At 33.5% G+C, this 21,668-nt stretch overlaps 3 protein-coding genes across 10 annotated transcripts; 1 reads left to right on the forward strand and 2 right to left on the reverse strand.

The window, feature by feature from the left end:
- Positions 1-4,027: 4,027 nt before the first annotated feature.
- On the forward strand, positions 4,028-6,794 carry LOC107952811 (transmembrane protein 256 homolog). The gene is made up of 5 exons (XM_016887996.2): positions 4,028-4,182; positions 4,267-4,337; positions 4,457-4,537; positions 4,747-4,790; positions 6,454-6,794. Exons 1-5 carry the CDS (start codon positions 4,128-4,130, stop codon positions 6,551-6,553), a joined length of 351 nt encoding a protein of 116 aa, XP_016743485.1. The 5' UTR covers positions 4,028-4,127; the 3' UTR covers positions 6,554-6,794.
- Positions 6,795-9,243: 2,449 nt separating this feature from the next.
- Positions 9,244-10,217, reverse strand: LOC107956461 (glucan endo-1,3-beta-glucosidase 4). Its single transcript, XM_016892124.2, has 3 exons — positions 10,067-10,217; positions 9,736-9,987; positions 9,244-9,386 (listed from the first exon to the last, which is right to left on the reverse strand). Exons 1-3 carry the CDS (start codon positions 10,134-10,136, stop codon positions 9,352-9,354), a joined length of 357 nt encoding a protein of 118 aa, XP_016747613.1. The 5' UTR covers positions 10,137-10,217; the 3' UTR covers positions 9,244-9,351.
- Positions 10,218-10,842: 625 nt separating this feature from the next.
- LOC107952812 (histidine kinase 2) lies at positions 10,843-20,205 on the reverse strand. 8 transcript variants are annotated; one of them, XM_016887999.2, is made up of 16 exons: positions 19,007-20,205; positions 17,910-18,176; positions 16,797-17,291; positions 16,288-16,563; positions 15,891-16,060; positions 15,555-15,767; positions 15,278-15,464; positions 15,115-15,166; positions 14,804-15,033; positions 14,609-14,707; positions 13,419-14,086; positions 12,395-12,898; positions 11,625-11,983; positions 11,315-11,422; positions 11,119-11,179; positions 10,843-11,040 (listed from the first exon to the last, which is right to left on the reverse strand). In XM_016887999.2, exons 1-13 carry the CDS (start codon positions 19,400-19,402, stop codon positions 11,734-11,736), a joined length of 3,807 nt encoding a protein of 1,268 aa, XP_016743488.2. In that variant the 5' UTR covers positions 19,403-20,205; the 3' UTR covers positions 10,843-11,040; positions 11,119-11,179; positions 11,315-11,422; positions 11,625-11,733. The 8 variants fall into 8 exon arrangements, with proteins under 8 accessions (XP_016743488.2, XP_016743486.2, XP_016743490.2 ...); XM_016887997.2 differs by having other exon boundaries at positions 10,843-11,052; XM_016888001.2 differs by having other exon boundaries at positions 11,264-11,422.
- Between the last annotated feature and the right edge of the window lie 1,463 nt (positions 20,206-21,668).

A 21,668-nucleotide genomic window follows, 5' to 3' on the forward strand; every position in this document is an offset into this window, starting at 1 on the left:
TAGGTTACAATAATGCCCATCAATGACCGAATTACTCAATCACATCTATAACCGATTTTCTATCTTGTTCATATTAATAGCCAATATCAACATTAATGCCGAATGCTTAAGCACAACTAAACTAAAAATTTACCCAACATCATTTTAATTTGCCATTTCCTACTCTTCAAATTATCAATTACAAGGTGATTTACATCTATATATTAAACCAAACTTGCTAGCACACAAAATTCCTTAACCGAATGTTATAAACCCAAGCCACTCATATTGTTCATTAAGACCCTTCAATGGCCACATTCGGCACCTCCCTATGAACAAACCAATTCCAACCTTCAAGAAAAAGAAAAGAAATATATGTACTAAGAGCTTCAACTACTTGGCTGAATATCAAACCTCCAAACAACCAAAACTTAATCCATGGAATGAATAGAACTTGAACTAATCACCTTATTTATGCATAAATTTTTAAGAATTTCAAAGTACTTACCTCTTCTTAAACATCAACCCAGCCGAACATGAAACAAGAGAATTCTTTTCTTCTTCCTCCCTCAAGTCACGGCAATGGAGGAGCAAGGATGAAACAACTTTGGTTTCTCCTCCCACTCACCTCATGTTTTATTATTCTTAATTCATTATTTTATTTTGTAAACTAAAAATGTTAATAGAAAAATACATATTATCAATAATAGCCCATACCATGGCCGGCCACTACTTATCATAAATGGAAATTTGACATGCAAACCCATCATTTTTACAACATGCATTAATAGATCCTTATAGATTAACCTATCACATTTCAAAAGTGTCACACATAAGTCCTATTAACTAAATTCACATGCAATCGACTAAATCGAAGCTTAAAACTTTCACACATTCATATTCACATATTTTAGACAATAAATATCATATTCAAATACTTCGGTGACTCGGTTTAGTGGTCCCGAAACCACTTTTCGACTAGGGTCAATTTAAGGCTATCACATGGTGGGTTGAGTAGTCTCCCCAAATGGGCTTGCATGCATTCTTTGATGTTACATATGATAATGAAATGGGCCTATGGGCCATACCGTTTACAGTAAAGGCTTCGGCCCAGTGATATGAATTATGAAAAGGCTTCGGCCCAGTAATCATTTAATGAAAGACTTCGGCCCAGTATATGTTGAGACTGATTTTGGGCTTAGGCCCAGTATGCTGATATTGTTTTGGGCTCTGAAAGGAGCTTGTTGCACACTGAGTTTCCAAACTCACACCCCCACCTTAACCTTGCAGGTGAGCCTTAATGTGGGGACTTGGAGCCGGAGGGGATTCAGAGTGGCCACGTGGATCGCTTTTGGGCTTTTGAAATAAGTGACTGGTTTTCTTTAGTTTATCTTATTTACTATTTATTTTTGGGTTGTAATAAGGCCATTTTAACTTTATTTTCTCTCTGGGATTATTTTATTTTCAATAACTCTAAATTTTTGTTGATAATAATTAAAATGGGCTAGACTTAGGGCGCATTTTCAAAATGATACTCGTTTTCAAAATAACGTAACAACACGATTAATCGGTTTATCAAGGATATCTACCCAAATGAATTTTCAAGTTGGTTATCAAAGTGTGGCAATGGTTGTGGGCATGTCTAGGATTGGATCCAATCGAAGAGCTTGGTACTTAAGTAGCCTTCATGGCTCACCTCCTCTGTTTCGGATACCTACCTGGTGCACAGCTTCCATTCACTTTGTTAGCTCAACAAAAGTCGGATATTTAAAACACTAAAATGAAACGTGGATTTTTAACTTCAAAGTGGCACGTCGAATTCGGCCATAACGTCTGGGCCGGGTTTAAAGTGTTACACTGAGTACACGGGCGTGTTTAAGACACAAGAGCATGTCCTGTGTCCACACAGGCTTGTGACCCTGTTTCATGAAAATTTCTCTAAGTTTTCCCAGAGCTTTCTAAAGTCCTCAGTTTAGTCCCGAACCATCCCGATGTGTGTTTTAGGCCTCGAAGGCCTGTATAAAGGACGATCTACATGTGTTTGAAAAGTTTTAATTCAGATGAAATTTTATGGCCTGGTTTTGCATGTTTGTGAATGTTTAAGTCCGGTAATGCCTCGAACCATGTCCCGGCTTTGGATATGGGTAAGGGGTGTTACAATAACCATACCAAGTTGGCCAAATAACACATTCACAACATCTATTATATTTAAGCCCTATACATACTAGACTCACATATATCATTTTAACATTTTGTTCAAACTTTAATCATCCACACACAAATCAATCAACCATTTCTTTCCTAATATCAAAAGACCATGCTCAACCATTAACAAAAGGTATTAAGGCATATCAAAACTTAGCACAACCCAAAACATACCAATTTAACATACAACCCTATACTTGCCATTTATAACCATTTCAATATATTCAAAAGTTACCAAAATGGATCGATAGATAGTGTGATCTTGCTCCGATGTTGATTCCAATCGTTCAAGCTTTTGATAATCTACAAAATAGACAAAATAATTACGTAAGCAACTAGTGCTTGGTAAGATCATATACAAGAAACTTAAACTTACCGAACATAAAACGATTAATTCATTCATTCATAGATCATGAGATCATAAGGATACTTTTCCTCCCTATCCACAACACCTCACAAGGTTAATAGATATAATTAAGAACACATCTATACATGAAAATGGAACATAACATGAAATGAATTTCATTCTGTAAATCATCCAACACACAATCAATTAATTACCTTTTCAAACAATTTATATATATCACAACTTCCATTTCATAAACCCAATGACATAACTCATTTCATATACAAACCTTTTCAATCATGCTCATTAAGTCATTTAGACATTATATTTCCTATTCATCACAATCCACATAGTTAGTAGATAACTTGAAAATATAACATCTATGAAACATAGCATATATTATGAAATGAATTCCATATATCTAACATTCATCATATGATAAATTTTCTTCCTTTTTATTTCATTTACACATACCAATATTTCCATTTCATATGATCATTAGCAACAATAAGTTTTTATACATGCCTTTCCATTAACCTTTACTTACCCATTGAACCATTTAGACTTATATCAAATACTCAGGAATACTCACACAAAGTGTGCCTTTTCATGTAATCATAACATTTCCAATAGTGCTCACACGAGCTGTGAAATAGGCCTACTCACACAAGCTATGGGTCTGGATGTTAGCTACAAGATGCTGCTCACACAAGCTGTGGAGAATCTGCAACAAATGCAGGACCTCAGCCATCTGTAGGACATCCAGAACCAGCACTTGAAACCATATAATCCCTAATGACATGTCATTTGTATCCTAAGTATTCGTAAGGTTCAAACGAGATATATTACATTTTGAATTCTTTAATTTCTTTCCATTACACCATTACAAACATATGAATCCATAAAATTCACATTTTCACAATTTGCTATTAACTATTTAAACATTTCCATTCAACCCAATTTTCCAATTGTAAATTTTTACTAAATCGTTAATCATTCATCACAAATAGAAATTAACAAGTTAATCCTTATACGAACTTACTTGTACCAAAACAATGCCCTAACATGATCCAACGGCTAATCTGCTATTTTGGTTTTTTTTTTCTCGCAATCTGTATCCATTTGAGTTGTTTCTTGATCTAGATAAATATTTTTATTTAATTAATTTTGTTTCAAAATTTAAAATAATCAATTTAGCTTATAACCCTTAATGATGAAAAATTACAAAATTGTCCTCACAGTGTACCTTTTATGCATTTAGTCCCTAAACCCGAAACTTACAATTTCACCATTTTTTAACCATAAATCATGCTAGTTGATTTTTACCTAATATTATAATAGCTTTACTTACAGCAGAATTTAACCTGAAACAAAACTTGAGCTAATAAAAGTAAATAATTAACACGAAAGAGAAAAAAGTTCAAAACGAGTAAAAGAATAGGAGAACCATGTAAACGGTTGCGTTTCAGCGCGAAAGAAAAACGACAACGTTTGACTCCGCCTTTCAACGATTTACGCATAATAAAGTTTGCTCACTGCAGCAAAACCGATCGCCAACATGCAACCAGAAGTCTAACCTGAAGAAAGAAGAGAGTTTATGAGAATTCCCCAAATGGATGCTTTTCAGTGGCACAAGATTGCTGCTGTTTCTGGTTTTTAACTTATTTATCTCATCTTTTTCAATTCCTTTTTCATATATACTTATTTATGGGTTGTTGTTTTTTTTTAAATAACAGGAATAGCAGCCCTTGGATTGGGCACTTATGGCTTCCACATCTTTAAACCTGAAAATCCCGTTTACAAGGAGGTCGGTTTTTTAATACCCTTTCATTTTTTTCACCCAAATTTTCACTTTTCAACGTTTTTGTTGTTCAATTATTTTGTTGTTCTTTTTTTTTTCTTTTTATAATTGGATGATGAACTTAGGTATGGCAAATCGCTTCTACTTACCACTTGTTTCACACAGCTGCTCTTCTTTCTGCTCCTATTACCAAACGCCCCCACATTGTTAGTTCCCTTTTGCCCTTTTATTTTTATAATTTCATTATTGATTTTCTGGGCATGGTTTGCTTAATATTCTTGGGAAAAATACTTTGTTGTTTTATTGATTGGTTTTATGGTTTTAGTTTTAAGAGACTAATCATACAATCCCCTGAATTTTATTGCTTCGTGTCGAGTTATCAATGGGCTAACTGCTCTCTTTTATTGTGCTTCAGTTTGGAGGCCTTTTGACTGCTGGCATTCTTTCTTTCTCTGGGTCGTAAGTTCCCTTTCCCTTTTATCTTCTTTTTTGAATTTGTTACTTGTTATAAGTTTGCAATTGATGAATGCTAATCTGAGGGAAAAAAAAGATTTGGTGAAAGGGATTTGAATGATATTCATCGAGATTTCATACTTTGGGTTACTTTCCTTGATGAAAATGATACATTTAATTGTTTTAAACTTGTGTTTTTTTGTTGTTGCATGTGTTTGGTCATAGATCACTGTCTTGTTTTTAAGTGCATTTCTTAGGTTAATGTTTCTTGAGAAGTTCATATATTTGGCCATTCTACCTGATGGATGCGGATGCATTTAACGGTTTAAAATTTGCATTTCTTAAGGTTTTTCTTTTATATTTTTATTGAGCTTCGTGTTTAGTTCAGAATTAGCGAAGGCTTTGAATGTAATGTAGTTGGATGATATGTAAAATTGAGGAGACTCTAATAGCAATTTGACTTTTAGCAACAATATGTTATTTATTGCAAATTTTATGGTTTTACAAATATTTAAATGTTGGCAGCATAAAAAGACTCAACAAGTTATTGTAAAACTAAACAAGAATGTGCATAAAATCGCTGCAAATACATTTTGCATAACTAATATTTGCTGCGCTTTATAACTTTTTATAAAAATTATTTGTTGCTTGTTGAGAAGTCTTCGAAGTGTCTTCTGTGCGGCTGACCTGGACCCCAACAATTGAAGGTATTGTCCCCGTGTTGGAGTTTTTTCCTCGGCCTCCACGGAGAGCTGTGTATGGTTCACAGAGGGGGGCGTCTCGGTCGGTAGAGATAGGTACTTGCAAGACTTGGGATAAGTGTAAGTGTTGGGCATATGAATAATAATGGAGGTACTCAGGCGTGCTGTAGTTTGAACCACTAATCTTAGCTTAAAGTTGACATGTTCGTAAACATGGTACCACTTGAGCTATGACCTCTATTATTATTCACGTCCAATACTAACATTTATCTTGAGTCTTGCAAGTACGTATCTCTACCGACCGAGCCCCCCGGTGAATCATACACGGCTTAGCGCGGAGGCCAGGGACAAAACCTGACACGGGGACAATAATTTAAATTGTTGGGGTCTAGGTCGACTACCCAGAGGACGACACTTAGAAAACTTCTCCCAGGGGAACCGATTCCTCCTCAACGTTACTAAATGTCAATTCCTTAGCGTGTTTGTATTGCTATTGAAACCATGGAGATTTTTTTCATAGGGTCTATGGGATACCGTGCATTACTAATGCTGTGAATAAAAGTGCATCTCTGTATTGACCATATCTCCTGTCATTCAACACTATGGATTCTTTGATTGAACAGAAACATAACCTAGCTTTGAACAGTTAGGTGTATGAATATGAATAAATGCAGTCAGTTGTTTAGCATCAACACTATGGATTCTTTGATTGAACAGAAACATAACCTAGCTTTGAACAGTTAGGTGTATGAATATGAATAAATGCAGTCAGTTGTTTAGCATCAACACTATGGATTCTTTGATTGAACAGAAACATAACCTAGCTTTGAACAGTTAGGTGTATGAATATGAATAAATGCAGTCAGTTGTTTAGCAGGGAATGGATGTGTGAATGCATTTACCATGCTAATGTTAAATTCATTCATGCAGAATTGATATGGTAAAAATATAATTAAATCATTCTGTAGGTGTTACACGGCAGCATATCTGGAGGACAGAAAATATTCGGCCCTTGCTCCATTTGGTGGCCTTGCTTTTGTTGCCGGTTGGGCAAGTCTGTTATTCTAAGGTTTGGATTTTCCTTAGAAGAACTTATGCTATCACTTGAAACAAGTTAGAGAACATCTTGTCCTCTTTGTTATGCCATATATGTAACAAACCTTTGTATAGTTGTTGTCTCATAAGATACCCTAATACATTTTTAATTGCAAACAAGACATAATTATGTATTTTTGTCTGTTATGGGTATTAACATTGTAATATGTCTTGTTTGATTGTGAAAATCAATTCAATAACTATTTACCCCCAAGCTTTTCCTGGGAAACGATGAATTTTACTAATACAAGAGTTTCCCTTTCTCTGTACACTTCTAGTATTATTTCCAATTAATATGTTTTATTTATTTAATTTTGATAATTTTTTTTAAAAACAATTTAAACTTTCAGTTTATTAAAATATATTTTTCTTATATAATTACATTACAATTTTGTTTTAGTTTTATTTTATTAAATGTTTCATAGGCATTAAAAGAAATTATAAAATTTTAGAATGTAATTCTATAAAATTAATATCGATTTTTTAAAAAATGAAAATTAAAACTAAATTTATGAAATAAACTTTAAAAAATATTGTATCATGTCATGAAACAATAATAATTGTGTTATTAAGTTTTTTTCTTTCGTTCGTTAAAGAGGAAAGTGACATTTCACAAAGTGATCCCTTAATTTTATATATTGGTGCTTTCCTATGAAAATTTTTGAAATACTATTGGTGAGAATATTATTGTTAAAAAAGTTATTTATGTTACTCTTATTAAATAAAAGATAATATTTTTTTATAAGAAAATAGAGTTAATTTCACTAGACATCCTCAAATTACGACTCTCATTTTAAATTGGTCTCTAAACTTCAAAATGTTCAGTATACTCCCAAACTATCGATATTATATTTATCATGTCCTTCAATTAATGAAACTGTTAATTTAACTATTAAATGACAAGAAAAATTTTATGTGATATAATTTAAAATGAAAATTTAAAAAAAAGTAAAATATTGTTGCATAACTTTTAAAATTAAAAATTAAAAATAAAGTAAAAAAGAGAAAAAAAAAAGAGAACAATAGTTTCAATAAAAACTTTGAAAAATCTCAAAATCAAGAATTTTACAAGATTCATTTTTAAAATGTTTATTTTTCTTTAAATTTTTCATTTTAAAATACATCTTAATAATTAAATAAACAATTTTAATAACAAAAAGACCTTATTGATCATTAATAGTTTGAGGATATAATTAGAATGTTAAAATTTGATGTTTTTTAAATAATTTTTAGGCTTCATACACAAATTAACCCCTAAAACATCTCGATTTTCTAAGTTTGGTACTTAAAACTTTGCACAATGGTTTAGAACTAGAGTCTGTTTTCCTTTACACGGTTCACCCCAAGCATTAACCTTGTTAAAAAAAAACACCAATCACATCCTCCATCCAATCAAAAGCTGTCACATGGAATATCCTAATTAAAAACACTTTAAATTAATAAAAAAAATTAAAATTTTAAAAATTATATTAACTGATTTTAAATATATATATATTCAGTAAAATACTTATTAATAAATAATTTTGATATAAATAAAGCAACCGAGGAATTAAATATAAAAATAAAAATATATGGACCAAATCCGTCCTTATAAATATACCTTTTGAAACGGTTGTATAATAATGTCTGGATTAGATGCAGAGAATAGATTGGTTGCGAATCGACCTTTCATGGATTCCACAAAGTACAACCTTCTTAATAATTAAAAATATTAAATCCAACCGAAAAGAAGGTTGAAAAGATATTTGCTTGAACGTTTTGAAGGAAATTTCACTGCTGCCCTTCTCGGCAAACTAGGACAGCATCAATATTTCTTTAATTTTTTTCCATTTTTTATCAAGATGTGAAATGTGGCAACTTTTGATTGGTTGAAGAAAGTGATTGCTTCTTTTAACATAGTTAATGCTTTGGATTAACAAATAACAGAAACAAACTTTAAATCCTGAGTCGTAATGCAAAATTTTTTAATTACCTATCAGAGAAAACCAAGAATTTTAGAGGCAATTCATGCATTAAGCATAATTTTTTAATTACCTAACATGACATCCACACCCATCTCAGTCCACAATTAATTAATTTTTTTTTAAATTTAAAAATATTTTTATATTTTTATATTTTTAAATATTGAAAAAATTAATTAATTGTTAACCCATCGACGTATGCCATTACGTCAACAAAGTTAATAGACATTAATTGTTTCATCTATTTTAAAATGATTTGACAAACATTATAAATTTAAGAATTAAATGGAGGATTAAAATATTATTTTTTTTTTGTAAAGTTAGAAGTCCAAATAAATTTATTCCATTTTATTATTAATGAATATTTAATAATAATATTTTTCAATAATGTTTATTATTAATAAATATTTGAATTAATCCATAATGTATAATTTTCTTTCATTTTAATCAAATCCATTACCCGAATACATCTGCAATTTTTTTCTCATTATATATATTTATATTAGATTAAAGACCGATGAATGATATTTCATTATTAAAGAGAGAATAACTCAGTAATACAAAATGTTAGAATAATTAGATAAAATTATATATTATGTCTATTTTTTTTTATGGACAACATGTTTTCAAGTGTTAGGAGATAATTTTTATAAAAAATAAATATCTTCTTGTGTAATCCAAAAGTAATTGTTAAGAGGAAAATAAAGTAAAATTCTTACATTTAACTAACGCAGCAAATGAGAATGTTTATATTTCCTAAAAAGGACAAGTTGGCAAAATAGAAATGACATGAATTGGTTTGCCTCTGAATCAGGGAATAAACTCGTATTTGCAAGAATTATAACCTGCAACCAAATACAACAATAAATAAGTTGAGTAATTTTGTTGTAAAACCAATTTTTTTATGTTTACTTCTCTATAATATTTTCAATTTTAATCATTTCTAACTAAAATAAATTCTATTTCAATAAATGAAATTACATTCTAAATATTAGAGATTAATATATTAAATATTTGATTTGTTTCCTTTGCTTGCTTTAGTATATCCAAGATGCAAGTTGCTTCTTACGCATTACATTAAAAGGAAGGAGCACATGATGACCAAAGACCAACCACATGAATTTCCCACTTTCTACTTTCTAAGCACATGGGATTCGCTCATTTTTTTAAAAACTGTGAATGGATAACGCTTACTTGGATCTAGTTCTGTAATCATGGCAGCTCCTTTGAAGTTGCAAGATCCTCCTTTGTGCTTGAACCTTTGGAAGTAATCATTGAAGGCATAGGAAGCATGGTTTGTCATAGTGTTTGGAAAATAACAAGCCTGGTTTACCTGAATCTTACTGCAATCTGCACCACCTTCCCCACATGCCCAATCCAGGGCTACCTTCAACTCTTCATCTGGGGTTTGTTCATCTGCTATGCACCATTGCTCGTATTCCCCAACTGATATTAACACTCATATGAAAACACCATTTTACAACATACATAAGAAACCATGGCAAGGAGGTTTTTAAGAATGTACCTGATTTTTGAGGAATAATAATTGACATAAATAGCAGCACAAGCGTGATCTTTACCAACGAGGGTGACATTGAGGAGGAAGAGAGAGTGGAAGTGGGGAAATGATCTTATAGTATCTATCCACTGATAAAACTCATAAATCAATATCCCTTTTATAATGTAGAAAGCATTACATACGCTAGGACCATGTGGATGGGTACGTGTACCGTTGGCTATCCTTTTAGCTTTTTCTGCTATTAGTTCTTGTAACTGCAAAAGTTGTACTTTTATTTTACTAAATTTTAATCTCTTTATTTTTTAAATTTTAAAATTTTAATCATCGCCAAACAAAACATATTATATGTGTAATATTATATTAGCTCATTATTTTCACATATTACTCGCTAAAAATTTTACTTAATAAATTATTAATTATCATTTAAGTTAAAAAGACTAAAATTTCAAAATTGAAAAGAATATAAAAACTTACAATAATTAAATAAAAAAATAGACTAAATCTATAATTGTACACATAACAAATGACTAATAATTAAATTTAACCCGAATAAATTTAACTATTTGAATATCAATTCGAAAAATGAGAGTACATGAACTAATAACAATTTTTTTAATTTCAAAATCCAGTCACCCACTCATCCCTGCCATGTGCCTTAGAAGAATATATTCCCTGTATGTGTATCAGATTAAAAATAAGCAAATCTATGATCCATTTAAAGGAACTTGGAGCAACAAGACTACCCACAGGTGCTTGGCAATCCTATGAAACCACAAATCGAATTAAAAGCAAGCAATTTATTACTTACAAGCACGTCAAAAATAATTTACACTGGCTGTACTAATAAAATAAAGGAATAATATACAACGAAAACTCATGGTTACAGGAAGCACTCAAAAGACTAGGATCCCAATCTTTCAGCAGAGATGACAATAATGCATTCCCAACTTCCAACCATCAATCGGATCACCCTTTCAAGCCTATTTGAAAAACTAAAAATAAAAACAGTAAGATTTCAAAATGCCTACATTCAACTCAAATAAATGAATAGTTCTAACCTCGAACCATGTACTTTTAGTGACGATTTTCCAACACAAAGAGCTTGAAACATGGAAAAATCTACATAAAATGATAGAAAAAAATTATTTTATTTTTTGGCTGAGACCATATAGAGGGGAAAAAGAATGGATGTCACTTAATTACAGTTAAATATAAATAGGTATACTACAGGAAAAGGACCAGTCTCCCTCGTACTTGGCAAGAAAATGGATGACAAACAACAGGTCCGAAGGATTCGAATTCTTCCATGGTTTTTCATTCAACACAGTCAAAAGCAAAATCATGGATGCAACCTCAGCATACCTGAAGACAAAGAACACACCATAATCATCAGAAACCTGTTTTGGGTGATATCAAATGGTTTGGCTGCATGATACCATTCTTCGGCTGAAAAAAGAATTCATGACATCTTCTTTGGTCATGGAGGAAGAATATCTGAAGCAGACATGAAATATTTAATAACTACACATTCAATTTAAAGGAGAAAGAAGGATTGCCAAGTTACCATAATTTGGATGTCCACCAGTATGAGGCAAGGACTAGTCACTTGTCAGACAACCGAGAGTCGCAAGGGGTCAACCTGAAGAAAGTTAGTTCAACCAACACCCACTATATCAACCAGACTCGAAAAAACTTGCAACAGCTGAATAAAGTTGCTCTTCCTCGAAAGGCTTCGACACATAGCCATCCATCCCACATTTCATGCACTCTTCGTTTGTAGCCTGGATGACATCAGCTGTCATTGCCAATATTGGAATGTGCCAGTAAGACACATTTCCATACATATCAATTGATGCTTCTCCAGAAGCAATTTTTTCATTGACCTGAGTCTCCACGCTGCGGATTTGCCTAGTTGCTTCAAACCTGCATAAATATTTGGAGTATCAGGGTGGTGATGTACTCTTAAGAGTAGGATCTTGAGGATGTTTTGATCCATAGGTAAAAAGTAACAAATAAATATAATAATAACGTTCAGTTTACCCATTTACCTAAATTGACCAAGAATCTATCAAACAAATCAGCATTCTTTTTACTCCATATCTAAACCCAAATAACTGGTTCTTGATAAACTTATACCTAATATTGCCTCGTCAGTCATTTAGGTTATAACATTTTGATTAGCAATGGATTAATTACTTCCCTAACTAGACAATCATTACACAATAGGCACCGTTGCTTGCCATAGAGGCCTCTTTTCTCATATTTTCAGGTTTTTGCTGGAATGAAGCACACACAAACTCGGAAGAACAAATAAAGGCCAGTTAGATTGATTACCCGTCCATTTCCGGCATCTGAAGATCCATGAAGCAGGCATCAAAATTATGGGGTGGTCTAAGCTTGTCCAGCGCATCCTGGCCTTTTTCCACACAGGAAACAATTGCTCCATATTTCTTTAAAGCACCTTCTGCCACTCTTCTGTTAACCTTATTATCATCAACCACTAAAATTCGTTTTTCTCTTAGTAGGGTCCCGAGTGTAGTTTTCTTTCTATGTACCTGGTCCTTTCTACCATTTCCTAGGAGTTCCTGGAAACAGGCAACGATGACGCTCAACCGAAGAGGCTTCATCAGTACATTATCTACAAAACCAGCAGTCTTAAGCTTGGATCGTTCAAGAGGAGTCATGGCGGTAGCCAAAAGAAAAATCTTAGGGAAGTTCGTTGAAACATTTAGCCTGCCATTCTGCCTATGTTCTTTGAGCAAGGAACTGAACTGAAGAACTGTTTCCTGGTTCCAAGCATCTTTGTCTATAAGAATCATGGCCAAATGAGCAAAGTCACTGCAGAAGATACAAATAAAAAATGGATCAGCTAAACCAAGGTAAGTTAAGTGTTTGATAGTAAGCTTTCTAGTAATCAAAAACTAATTGTCTAACAATTTCTAGCTTTTTGTAAGGCAGCATGCTCATTACTATTAGTATCTTTACAAATATTGACACAGGTTTGAAAAAGATATATCATTACTAATATGTATAGTATCTTGATAGCAACAGGTGACTCTCATAAACTTCAGCTTAAAAAGCCTTCCAAAACTGCAAAGAATAACCCTGATTAATGTGCACATCTTGGCTCCCTAGATCCGTATCAAGCTAGCAGCTGTTTAAGTTGGGTACAATACCTAGAGTAATCACGGTGATGCATGTTACACAAAGTATGGTAGAGAAATATATTGTGTGAGAATTAATATTGAAATCTATGTAAATAAAAGTTCCCTAGTTCATAAAGATGGTTCTTTTTATGTATAATATTAAGAGCCTTCAATCTTCTGCCTATAAGCAACACCAAAACTATTCTAGCTACCTTGTGCCACAAGCGTTTGACAGATAGGTGCATGTTGACTCCATACTCGATGTTACATCCAGAGATATCCCCAATCTCCGTAGATGATATCCAGTGACCTCAGCTCGTATGCTTCTATTATCAACAACCAGTGCTCTCAAACCTTGAAACTCTGAAACCACTGGATCATATTGCTTCCACCTTGAATCCAAAGAACTCACTTCACCTTTTGCAAAAGATCCAGTAAATGAGAAAGTACTGCCAATGCCAGGTTCACTGACAAACCCTATCTCCCCATGCATGAGTTCCACCAGATGTTTGCTGATGCTCAATCCTATTCCAGTCCCACCATAATGTCGTGAAGTTGAACTGTCAGCTTGCACAAAAGGAGTGAAAATCCGATCTTGATCACCCAAATGAATTCCCACACCTGTATCCTCAACTGTCACCAGTAATTTAATCTTTTCAGGGTCCTCCACTGCATCTTTGCTATTTAATGTTTTAAAATTCTCCCAGCTTCTCCATCTGTCTACCACCGGAAAGCCACTTAACGTGTTGTATGTCTTGCTTGACATATCTTGAACCAAGTTCAAGCCTTGTTGTAACACTTTGTCTCCCACATCACATGCACCTTTCACTTCATCTACCAGATGCACTGAGACAAAAATATGTCCCTTATCCTGCGTGAACTGCAATTTCAAGAAGAGATAAGGGAATAAATTCAAACTTAAATGATCTGAAACATTAACAATCGTACATATTCATCTGGTTATTTCTAGTGCAGTTAAACATGAGACAATCATAGAATTGTGCATACCATCCCGTGCATTTGAGTTCAAAACACTTGGATTCATTTACTGTAAGGCTGCATGCATGGTTTAAAAATTTTCTAATTGTAAATTTTTATGAACAGAGAGTTTGGTCTTCTCTCGTCCACAGAATAGTCAACTTTAGGGCATGCGTTGTCCCTGAAAGTATTCACCCTACAATTATCAACTTGATAGTAAGCGGAGCAAGGTCAGAGCTGGAGTGAACTTAAGAGGACTGAGAATGTGAATAGAAAGATGAGATGATAGCCACTCAAATCTCCCCAAGAAAAATGCATCCAGTTCAGAAGTAATATATTGTTTTCCGAGTCTTTTAGCAATTTAAGTTTAGACTATATGATGCTACAGAAAGTGAAGAAACATGGAAATTCAACCATAACAAACCTTAATTGAATTTCCAACAAGATTGATAATTATTTGCCGAAACCGCCCAGGATCACCAACAACAACTTCGGGAACCCGATCAGAAACATAAACAGCCAACTTCTCATGTCCAAAGACAAAACAAATAAGATTATGTAAGGACTAAATTTGTTTTCAATAATAACAATAATAGAAAAGGAATTACTTTCTTTTTACCTCAATTCCTTTATCATTAGATTTGTCCGAGGAGAGTGAGAGAACATTATCAAGAAGACATCGTAGATCGAAGGGCACATCCTCAAGTTCAAGCCTGCCTGATTCTATCTTAGCCTGATCAAGGACCTCATTTATCAGCGAGATAAGATCTTTCCCACTAGCATGAGCAGTCTCAGCATAGTCCCTTTGGACTGCATCAAGATCCGTGTCCATCAGCATCTTCAGCATACCTGTTAATACAAGTACATTCTGTTAACTAATTGTGAAAAATAGAGAAATGATATTTATACAAATGAAAGCTTTCTAATCACCTAGAACACCATTCATTGGAGTCCGGATCTCATGGGAAACAGTAGCTAGAAACTACAATAAAAAAAACCATTACATTAGTAAACACTGCAATTAATTGATTATAGCCATTCTTCTAAGGGAAACTTTTCCATAGAACTTGTTTGCTAATGGTAGCAAATGTACCTGAGATTTTGCTATATCCGCAGCTTCAGCACGAGCTTTGAGCTCCATCATCTCACGGTAGTCATTCTCAACTTTTGCAATCCGACTTATAGCTGCATGGAAGATATGACCAACAAGTAAAGTGATAACAAGGAATCCTAGTGATGCATTGATTGCCGTCCAAGGTAATGGAGGTTTTTGCTTGAACCTATACGAGAGAAACATCGTGGTTTTAAGGAAATCTACCATCCCACATCTTTTTTCCATTATTATCATTTTAATTTTTGAGAAAACTAACCTGCAGTGCATCTCATGCTTCCTTAATGGATCCCCAAAATCGAGGCTGCTTACATGCAGTAGGCCAGTATCAGTTACATCAGTACCGTACATGCTTATGCGAGCAGACGAATTGGTTGTATCGTAAACATTGACAACAATTGTTTGCTTGCTGGCAAGTTGGTGCAGAAGCTTCTCCACCAGGGAGGGGACATCATATGATGCACCAAGGTACCTGTAATTGGTATTAACTATTGGGAATATTTCTTACAAATGTAAAAAAATGCTCATTGACAACAACAATAACACTTGTCAAACTAATGGTACAAAAAATCAAGAACAATTTAAGAATGATTACCCCACTGTTGCTTCAATACGTAACTCTGGAGTAGCATCTGGAGGCAAATCCTTGTTATAAACAGCAAATGTGAGCACAACACCAACGTGATTGGATTTTAACAGCTTAAAAGGTGATGTCAATACTCCCTTTCCAGTTGCCCTTGCCCGCAAAATGTTCTCACGGTCTTCCTGTTAACAATGGAAGGAGCAAATTACCATAACATTGTTGGCTAAGTGAAGGCTAAACAGAATGCTTTAAGTAGACATGCTTTTGAGGTGTATTCTTTTTATGTAAAAGTCATCACAGAATTTGTATTCAACATTATAAACATCATACCCCTATCAATTTCCTCCTTTCGTTATTCATCAAAGGGTGATATATATATATAGCACACCTAAGCTAAAACGAAACATACCTTTCCAGACATCATGTCAATAGAGACAATATGAGAAACGGTTTCTTGTGAAAATATCACGGGTGCATATTCATCTTTAACGGGTGCAGGATCCAAATTTTCAGTTAGGCAATCTTGGACTAAAGTCTGGTCCTCAGTTTCCATTTTCTTTATTGTCCATCCATGCTGCTTCTCAAATTGCTCCCTCTCTGAGTGAAGAACTTTCAATGCATAAGCAACCCCACTGGTAAGTGGCCTCTCAAAAGCTGTTCTCTCGGTATATTCACCAAATGTTTTCTGCAAAATATGAATCAGTAGTTCAGGTTGACATATTAGCTGAACTAGCAAATGATTACGGTTTCAATAGTGATTAACCACGTCAATCAGTTAAATAAAGTGATGTGAGCAACACAGCATAAAAGAAACTTGCTATCATTATTCGTTAGCATCATCGTAACTGCACGAGTAATTGTTTTAAAAAGGTGGGGAAAATGCATTTGATACTCAGATACAAAAACATTGAATATGACCTGATCAACAGCAGATGGATGCTTCCCGTGGTGAAAAGTTGATACAAGAAGAGCCAGAGCATGAACATGATTCATGCTAACATTAAATTGATCTTGCAACATCCGTGCTCTTTCATCGCACATGTTGGCAAGAGTCTCTTCTCTCCTCAAATTGATCTTCTGGTTTAAATGCCAAAATAACCAGATGGATGTAAGGATCCCCATTAGTACAGATATTATTAGGAGTTTCTTTCTCCACTTCCCTGCACCCTTGGGAGGGCCCTGAGCTTGCTCCTGATGCTTCTGTTGCAGTAGCAGCTGTAGTTTCTGAGGTACAGGCTGCAACAGAGCTGGCTCACTCTCTCTGCTCCTCCACAGCTTCAAACGGACTCCTGGAATCTGGCAGCTCAGCACCAGTCCAACAAGAAGCAACCAACATCCTTTCACCATACAAAAAGACAAGTTCTCACAATGGTCTTTTGACTGGACTCCTGGTGCAGTTCTTCGCGAGGTGTTCTGCTTATGCCAAGGCCAAAGCCAACAGGAAAAGACAATTCTTTTAATAGAATTACTTATAGATGTTTGAAAATTGCTATAATTCTAGCAATTTCAGTTAGACTATGTATACTCATAGTAGTGGCATAAAATGCTAAACTTTAATTTTCTTTTGGATGAATGTCTTTTAACTTCATGGTTACATGCACAAGCTGAACTTACGATGTAATTATATCACTAGTAAAGAATACCAGGATTTATTAACCAAAAACTATCAAAATTCATTAGATTCTCTTACTAACAGAATTGTCTTTAACATTTTATGTTAATGACATACATAACATAAGCAGAATAACCTCATTAGCTTCTTTTAGAAATCTTTGGCAGCCAAAATTATTATGGGCTAATCCATGCTCCACAGGCGTAGAAAAACAACTTTTTTCACGTGCAAAAACTTAGCAAGCGTGGAGAGTCAGTCTGTTTCCATTTTTTTCCTAGGAATGGAAAGGAAAACAATAATTTTGCAAAAAGTATTACTCATCAGTTGAAAGTATTCATTGTACAGCATTTTCTACTTGGCTCAAGAAAGTTAAAAAATTAAATATTCACTACAAGATTTTCCTAGCAAATGGTTGTTACCTTTCTGCTAGTGTGATGCTCCCATGGTAATGATGAAACAGCATTCGGTACAACATAAGAATCGTGCTCTGGAAATGACAATTCATGTGCACTGGGAGTATTCTCAACCCAAACTGCGCATTGATCCTTAAGTTCTGAACTTTTTGCAACCCACATCTGCTTTTCAAAGTCTGGCTTCTTTGAACACAGAACATTAAGAGCACAGGTAATATCATCACTTGATGGCTTTTCAGGACCTGAATGTCTGGAACATTCAAGGAATGCTACCTGTAATACAAAAAGTGATAAGAAAATGATAGAACTTTCATGTAAAAATTCTAAAACATATGTATCTTCACAACCATGCTTTTAGTGAGAAAGACGTTCATGCAGAATAAACAACTCTTCTAATGGGCATCCCATCATTCGAGAAAATATGATACCGAAAGTTCAATCCATGCAGGAACAAAAGCATCATAAGTTCATAACCATCTATTAGATTTGATAACCGTAATGAAATAAGCTTCATTTGGCTGTCAATGGCAGGAAAAATCTTTCATGCAGACTCAATTACAAGCATTGCCTATGGAGAAAAGATAAATCGCGTGTTTTCTCCAATGCTTGCAGCCACTATTACATAAAAGGACAGGTTTCAAAATTCAGATTAATGTAATTGTAAATGAAATGGAAAAAAAGTGCACAATGCAAAGCTTACTCCATTCAATATGTTTCAGGTTGAGGATGACTGCACTCGTTTTCAGAACCATTAATGCAATTACACAAGGAACCAAAGGAAAGGATAACAAGACAAGAAAATAGGTTATCATATCATATATCATAATACCATATTCAGATTCATGCTTGCAATTATTTCTAGTGCAACTACAATTGAAATTGGGAAAAACCAATCAACAATATTTTCAATCTGCATCATCTTCTGCAAACAGAAATTCCAATAGAATAAGACCAAATTTGTCTTTATCTTGTTTATGTTGGCCAAATCAGCCTTAATGGTTCATAAACCAAAACAAGAATCTTATAAAAGAAACAGTTTTGTCAATATATACTAATTCCAGCTACAAACCAAACAACTTAAGCCAAAAAAGGTGCAAATTTACCTGATCTGATTCGTAGAAGAAAGAAGCTAAAGCATGAAGCTGGTTCTTGCTAACATTGAAATGTTGGAGCAAGATTCTTGCGTTGTCTTCACAAGAAGGGGGAATTTTCTCATTCCCCTCCGAGGGTACGCCATTGAAACTCGTCAAGAACCAAATAAATCCAACAGAAAAGAAGCCTAAAAGCCAGAGGAAGATAAGGTATCTGTTCCATTTCTTGAAAGAATTGGATCGATGCATAATCTCCTTAGCCTTTTTTAGCCTGGAATTTGCTGGCAATCTACAAGTAGAAGCGGGAAGTTTGCCGTTCATAGACATCTTGACTAAAGCACATCTATGTATTTCCCCGAGGAGCCCTGAGAGCTTCACAAAATTCCCAGTTCCAGAAGAACAACTCATGAAAGTAAAACCTCCAAGGTGACCCCCAAAGATCACAAATTCCACAGCAGATTCAAACTTTCCCAAAACAAGACCCTGAATAATTCTTCACCTAACCAAGTACCATAGCTCACCACCTCACTTCTTGACAAAAAAACAAGCTCCATCTATCTACCATACCAAGAAAGCAAAGTGGTCCAAACTCCAAAACTCTTCGCTTTCTCTCTTTACCATCCACTTTATAGTTCAAGCACTTAATATTTTCCTTTTCTTTTCATTCTCCCATCAAAAACCTTGCCTTGCTTTAGAAATAACACCCAAGACAGGATCAGCAACCACGCCAAAACAACAACCAGAACTCAACCCAGTGCTTGTTTTGGGCAACCCGTGAGGGAATCATTAAATGAAGTAAAAAATAGCCTCTTTTTTTTTTCTTTCTATATCAAGCTTACTCAACCTACTCTCAAAGGCTTTAGATCAAAAGAAGGAAAAAGACTGCAATTTTTATTTATTTAAAAAAAAAACCTAATCTTGAAACCAAAATTTTGGACTTTAATCCAGTTGGTTTGTGCGGTTAGCCAACTGGAATCAATCATCAGACTTTGGATAAAGAGAGAGAAGATTTTAACTTGTTTCTTTTTTTTTTTTTTCCTTTTTTAACACTCAGTCACTGGCCCCCCTTTCTCCCTATACTCAGTTTGGAGTCCAGCATTTGAAACTGAGGTTTTGGGGTACATGATTATCTCATCATCTAGTGGGGAAGGTTTTTAGGCTCAAAAGCAAACTCACTCCTACATCAGAAAACCACCCTTCCAACAACATAATTAATTAATTAAAAAAAAGTATTCTTCTTCCCACCCCCATATTTATTACCCATTTCTTTATTACTTAATATCACATCAAGGTTTTCAACTTTTTTCACCATTTTTATTTTCACTTTTCTGTACTATTTATTATTTTTTGTGTGCGTATTAGAGTCTCTCTTTTGCTTTTTGGTGAGTTGAAAGAGACTGCACCATTTCAGCGTTTAAAGATGATAGGGTATTTTGTTTGCTTTGCTGTTGCTGTGCAGCTCGGCTCAGCTCAGATGTACGGATTCAGATACAGTATCAAAGGGAGTCAGAAAGTCAGACACTTGAAGGCTAAATATGGCTTTTCCCATTTCCCCATAGAAGCCACGCCATATAGCTTATATAGCTCAGACTTCAGTGTTTCAGACTCCTCTCCTGTTTTCAATTTACATCTACCTTCTTCTTTTCTTTATATTTTTTTTTTATTTATTGCAATTATTAAAAAATTAATCTCATACTTAAACCAAATTAAAAAAAATATTACAAACTAATTCAATCAATAAAAAAAACTAAATTACCTTCAAAAAAACTATTTGTAAACTAATGTTAAATTTATATCTTTTAATATTATTTTTATATAAAATTTTATTTTTTATTTTGTTGTATTTCACATGGTGTCAAGTTATCAATTTATCTATATCATACCATGCCAAGTTAATAAGTGAAATTATTTAAAAATCAATTTTAATATTTTTATTATTATTTTTATATGAATATTCAAATAAAACAAACAAAAATTAAATATCTAAGAATTAAACTTGATACTAACAAAGGTTGATTTATAACTACTTTACCACTTAATCTATAATTCAATTATTGAATACAAAATCTAATATATATTGATTTTTTTTAATTGGGTTTTTGCTTTAATATGTATTGTATTTTTTTATTATAAAAATAAATTGCATTGCAATGGAGTCTAAATCGTTACTCACATGTCAACTTGAAATCATTTAATATTTTCTTACCAATAATTTTATTCACAAAGTAACTCCCAAAGTCAATTACTATTCTATTTCCAATATTATTATTGAATTTTTTCACTAACATTTTAATTTATATGCCTTGTTTAACAATTTTATTATAGGTATTATTCATATTTGGCTCTTTTTAAGACAATACCTAGCCTTTTCCCAACTCATAAATAGGAGAATAATACGCTTCAACATACTCAAACCCACATGCAATTATATTAACAACAATACTCAAGCCAATTGAATTAAGACTCAATCAATTTGTTTATGATTTATTTATTAAATAATCTATCTAATTTAAGAAAAAACTATCGAAGATTGTTGGGCTTAAAATATATATTTAACTCACTAATTAATGTATAATTTATACCATGCAAATTATAAAATATTTAAAATTTGATACAATTTCTAAATTATCCATATCCTCTAAAACTCTATTGAAAGGTATTACATGCTAAAGCA

Source organism: Gossypium hirsutum, chromosome A07, assembly GCF_007990345.1.
Source record: "Gossypium hirsutum isolate 1008001.06 chromosome A07, Gossypium_hirsutum_v2.1, whole genome shotgun sequence".
In the NCBI taxonomy this organism is placed as follows: Eukaryota; Viridiplantae; Streptophyta; class Magnoliopsida; order Malvales; family Malvaceae; genus Gossypium; species Gossypium hirsutum.

Excerpts from the sequence above, each read along its gene's own strand:
- LOC107952811 (XM_016887996.2), top strand. The coding sequence starts at position 4,128 with ATGAGAATTCCCCAAATGGATGCTTTTCAGTGGCACAAGATTGCTGCT. Across the intron at positions 4,183-4,266 it reads CAAGATTGCTGCTGTTTCTG|GAATAGCAGCCCTTGGATTG; the intron begins GTTTTTAACTTA and ends TTTAAATAACAG. Across the intron at positions 4,338-4,456 it reads AAAATCCCGTTTACAAGGAG|GTATGGCAAATCGCTTCTAC; the intron begins GTCGGTTTTTTA and ends TGATGAACTTAG.
- LOC107956461 (XM_016892124.2), bottom strand. The coding sequence starts at position 10,136 with ATGTCACCCTCGTTGGTAAAGATCACGCTTGTGCTGCTATTTATGTCA. Across the intron at positions 9,988-10,066 it reads TATTATTCCTCAAAAATCAG|TTGGGGAATACGAGCAATGG; the intron begins GTACATTCTTAA and ends TGTTAATATCAG. Across the intron at positions 9,387-9,735 it reads GATTACAGAACTAGATCCAA|GTTATAATTCTTGCAAATAC; the intron begins GTAAGCGTTATC and ends ATTTGGTTGCAG.
- LOC107952812 (XM_016887999.2), bottom strand. The coding sequence starts at position 19,402 with ATGAGTTGTTCTTCTGGAACTGGGAATTTTGTGAAGCTCTCAGGGCTC. Across the intron at positions 16,061-16,287 it reads TTGACATGATGTCTGGAAAG|GAAGACCGTGAGAACATTTT; the intron begins GTATGTTTCGTT and ends CATTGTTAACAG. Across the intron at positions 12,899-13,418 it reads TCAAACGCTTGTGGCACAAG|TGACTTTGCTCATTTGGCCA; the intron begins GTAGCTAGAATA and ends TATCTTCTGCAG.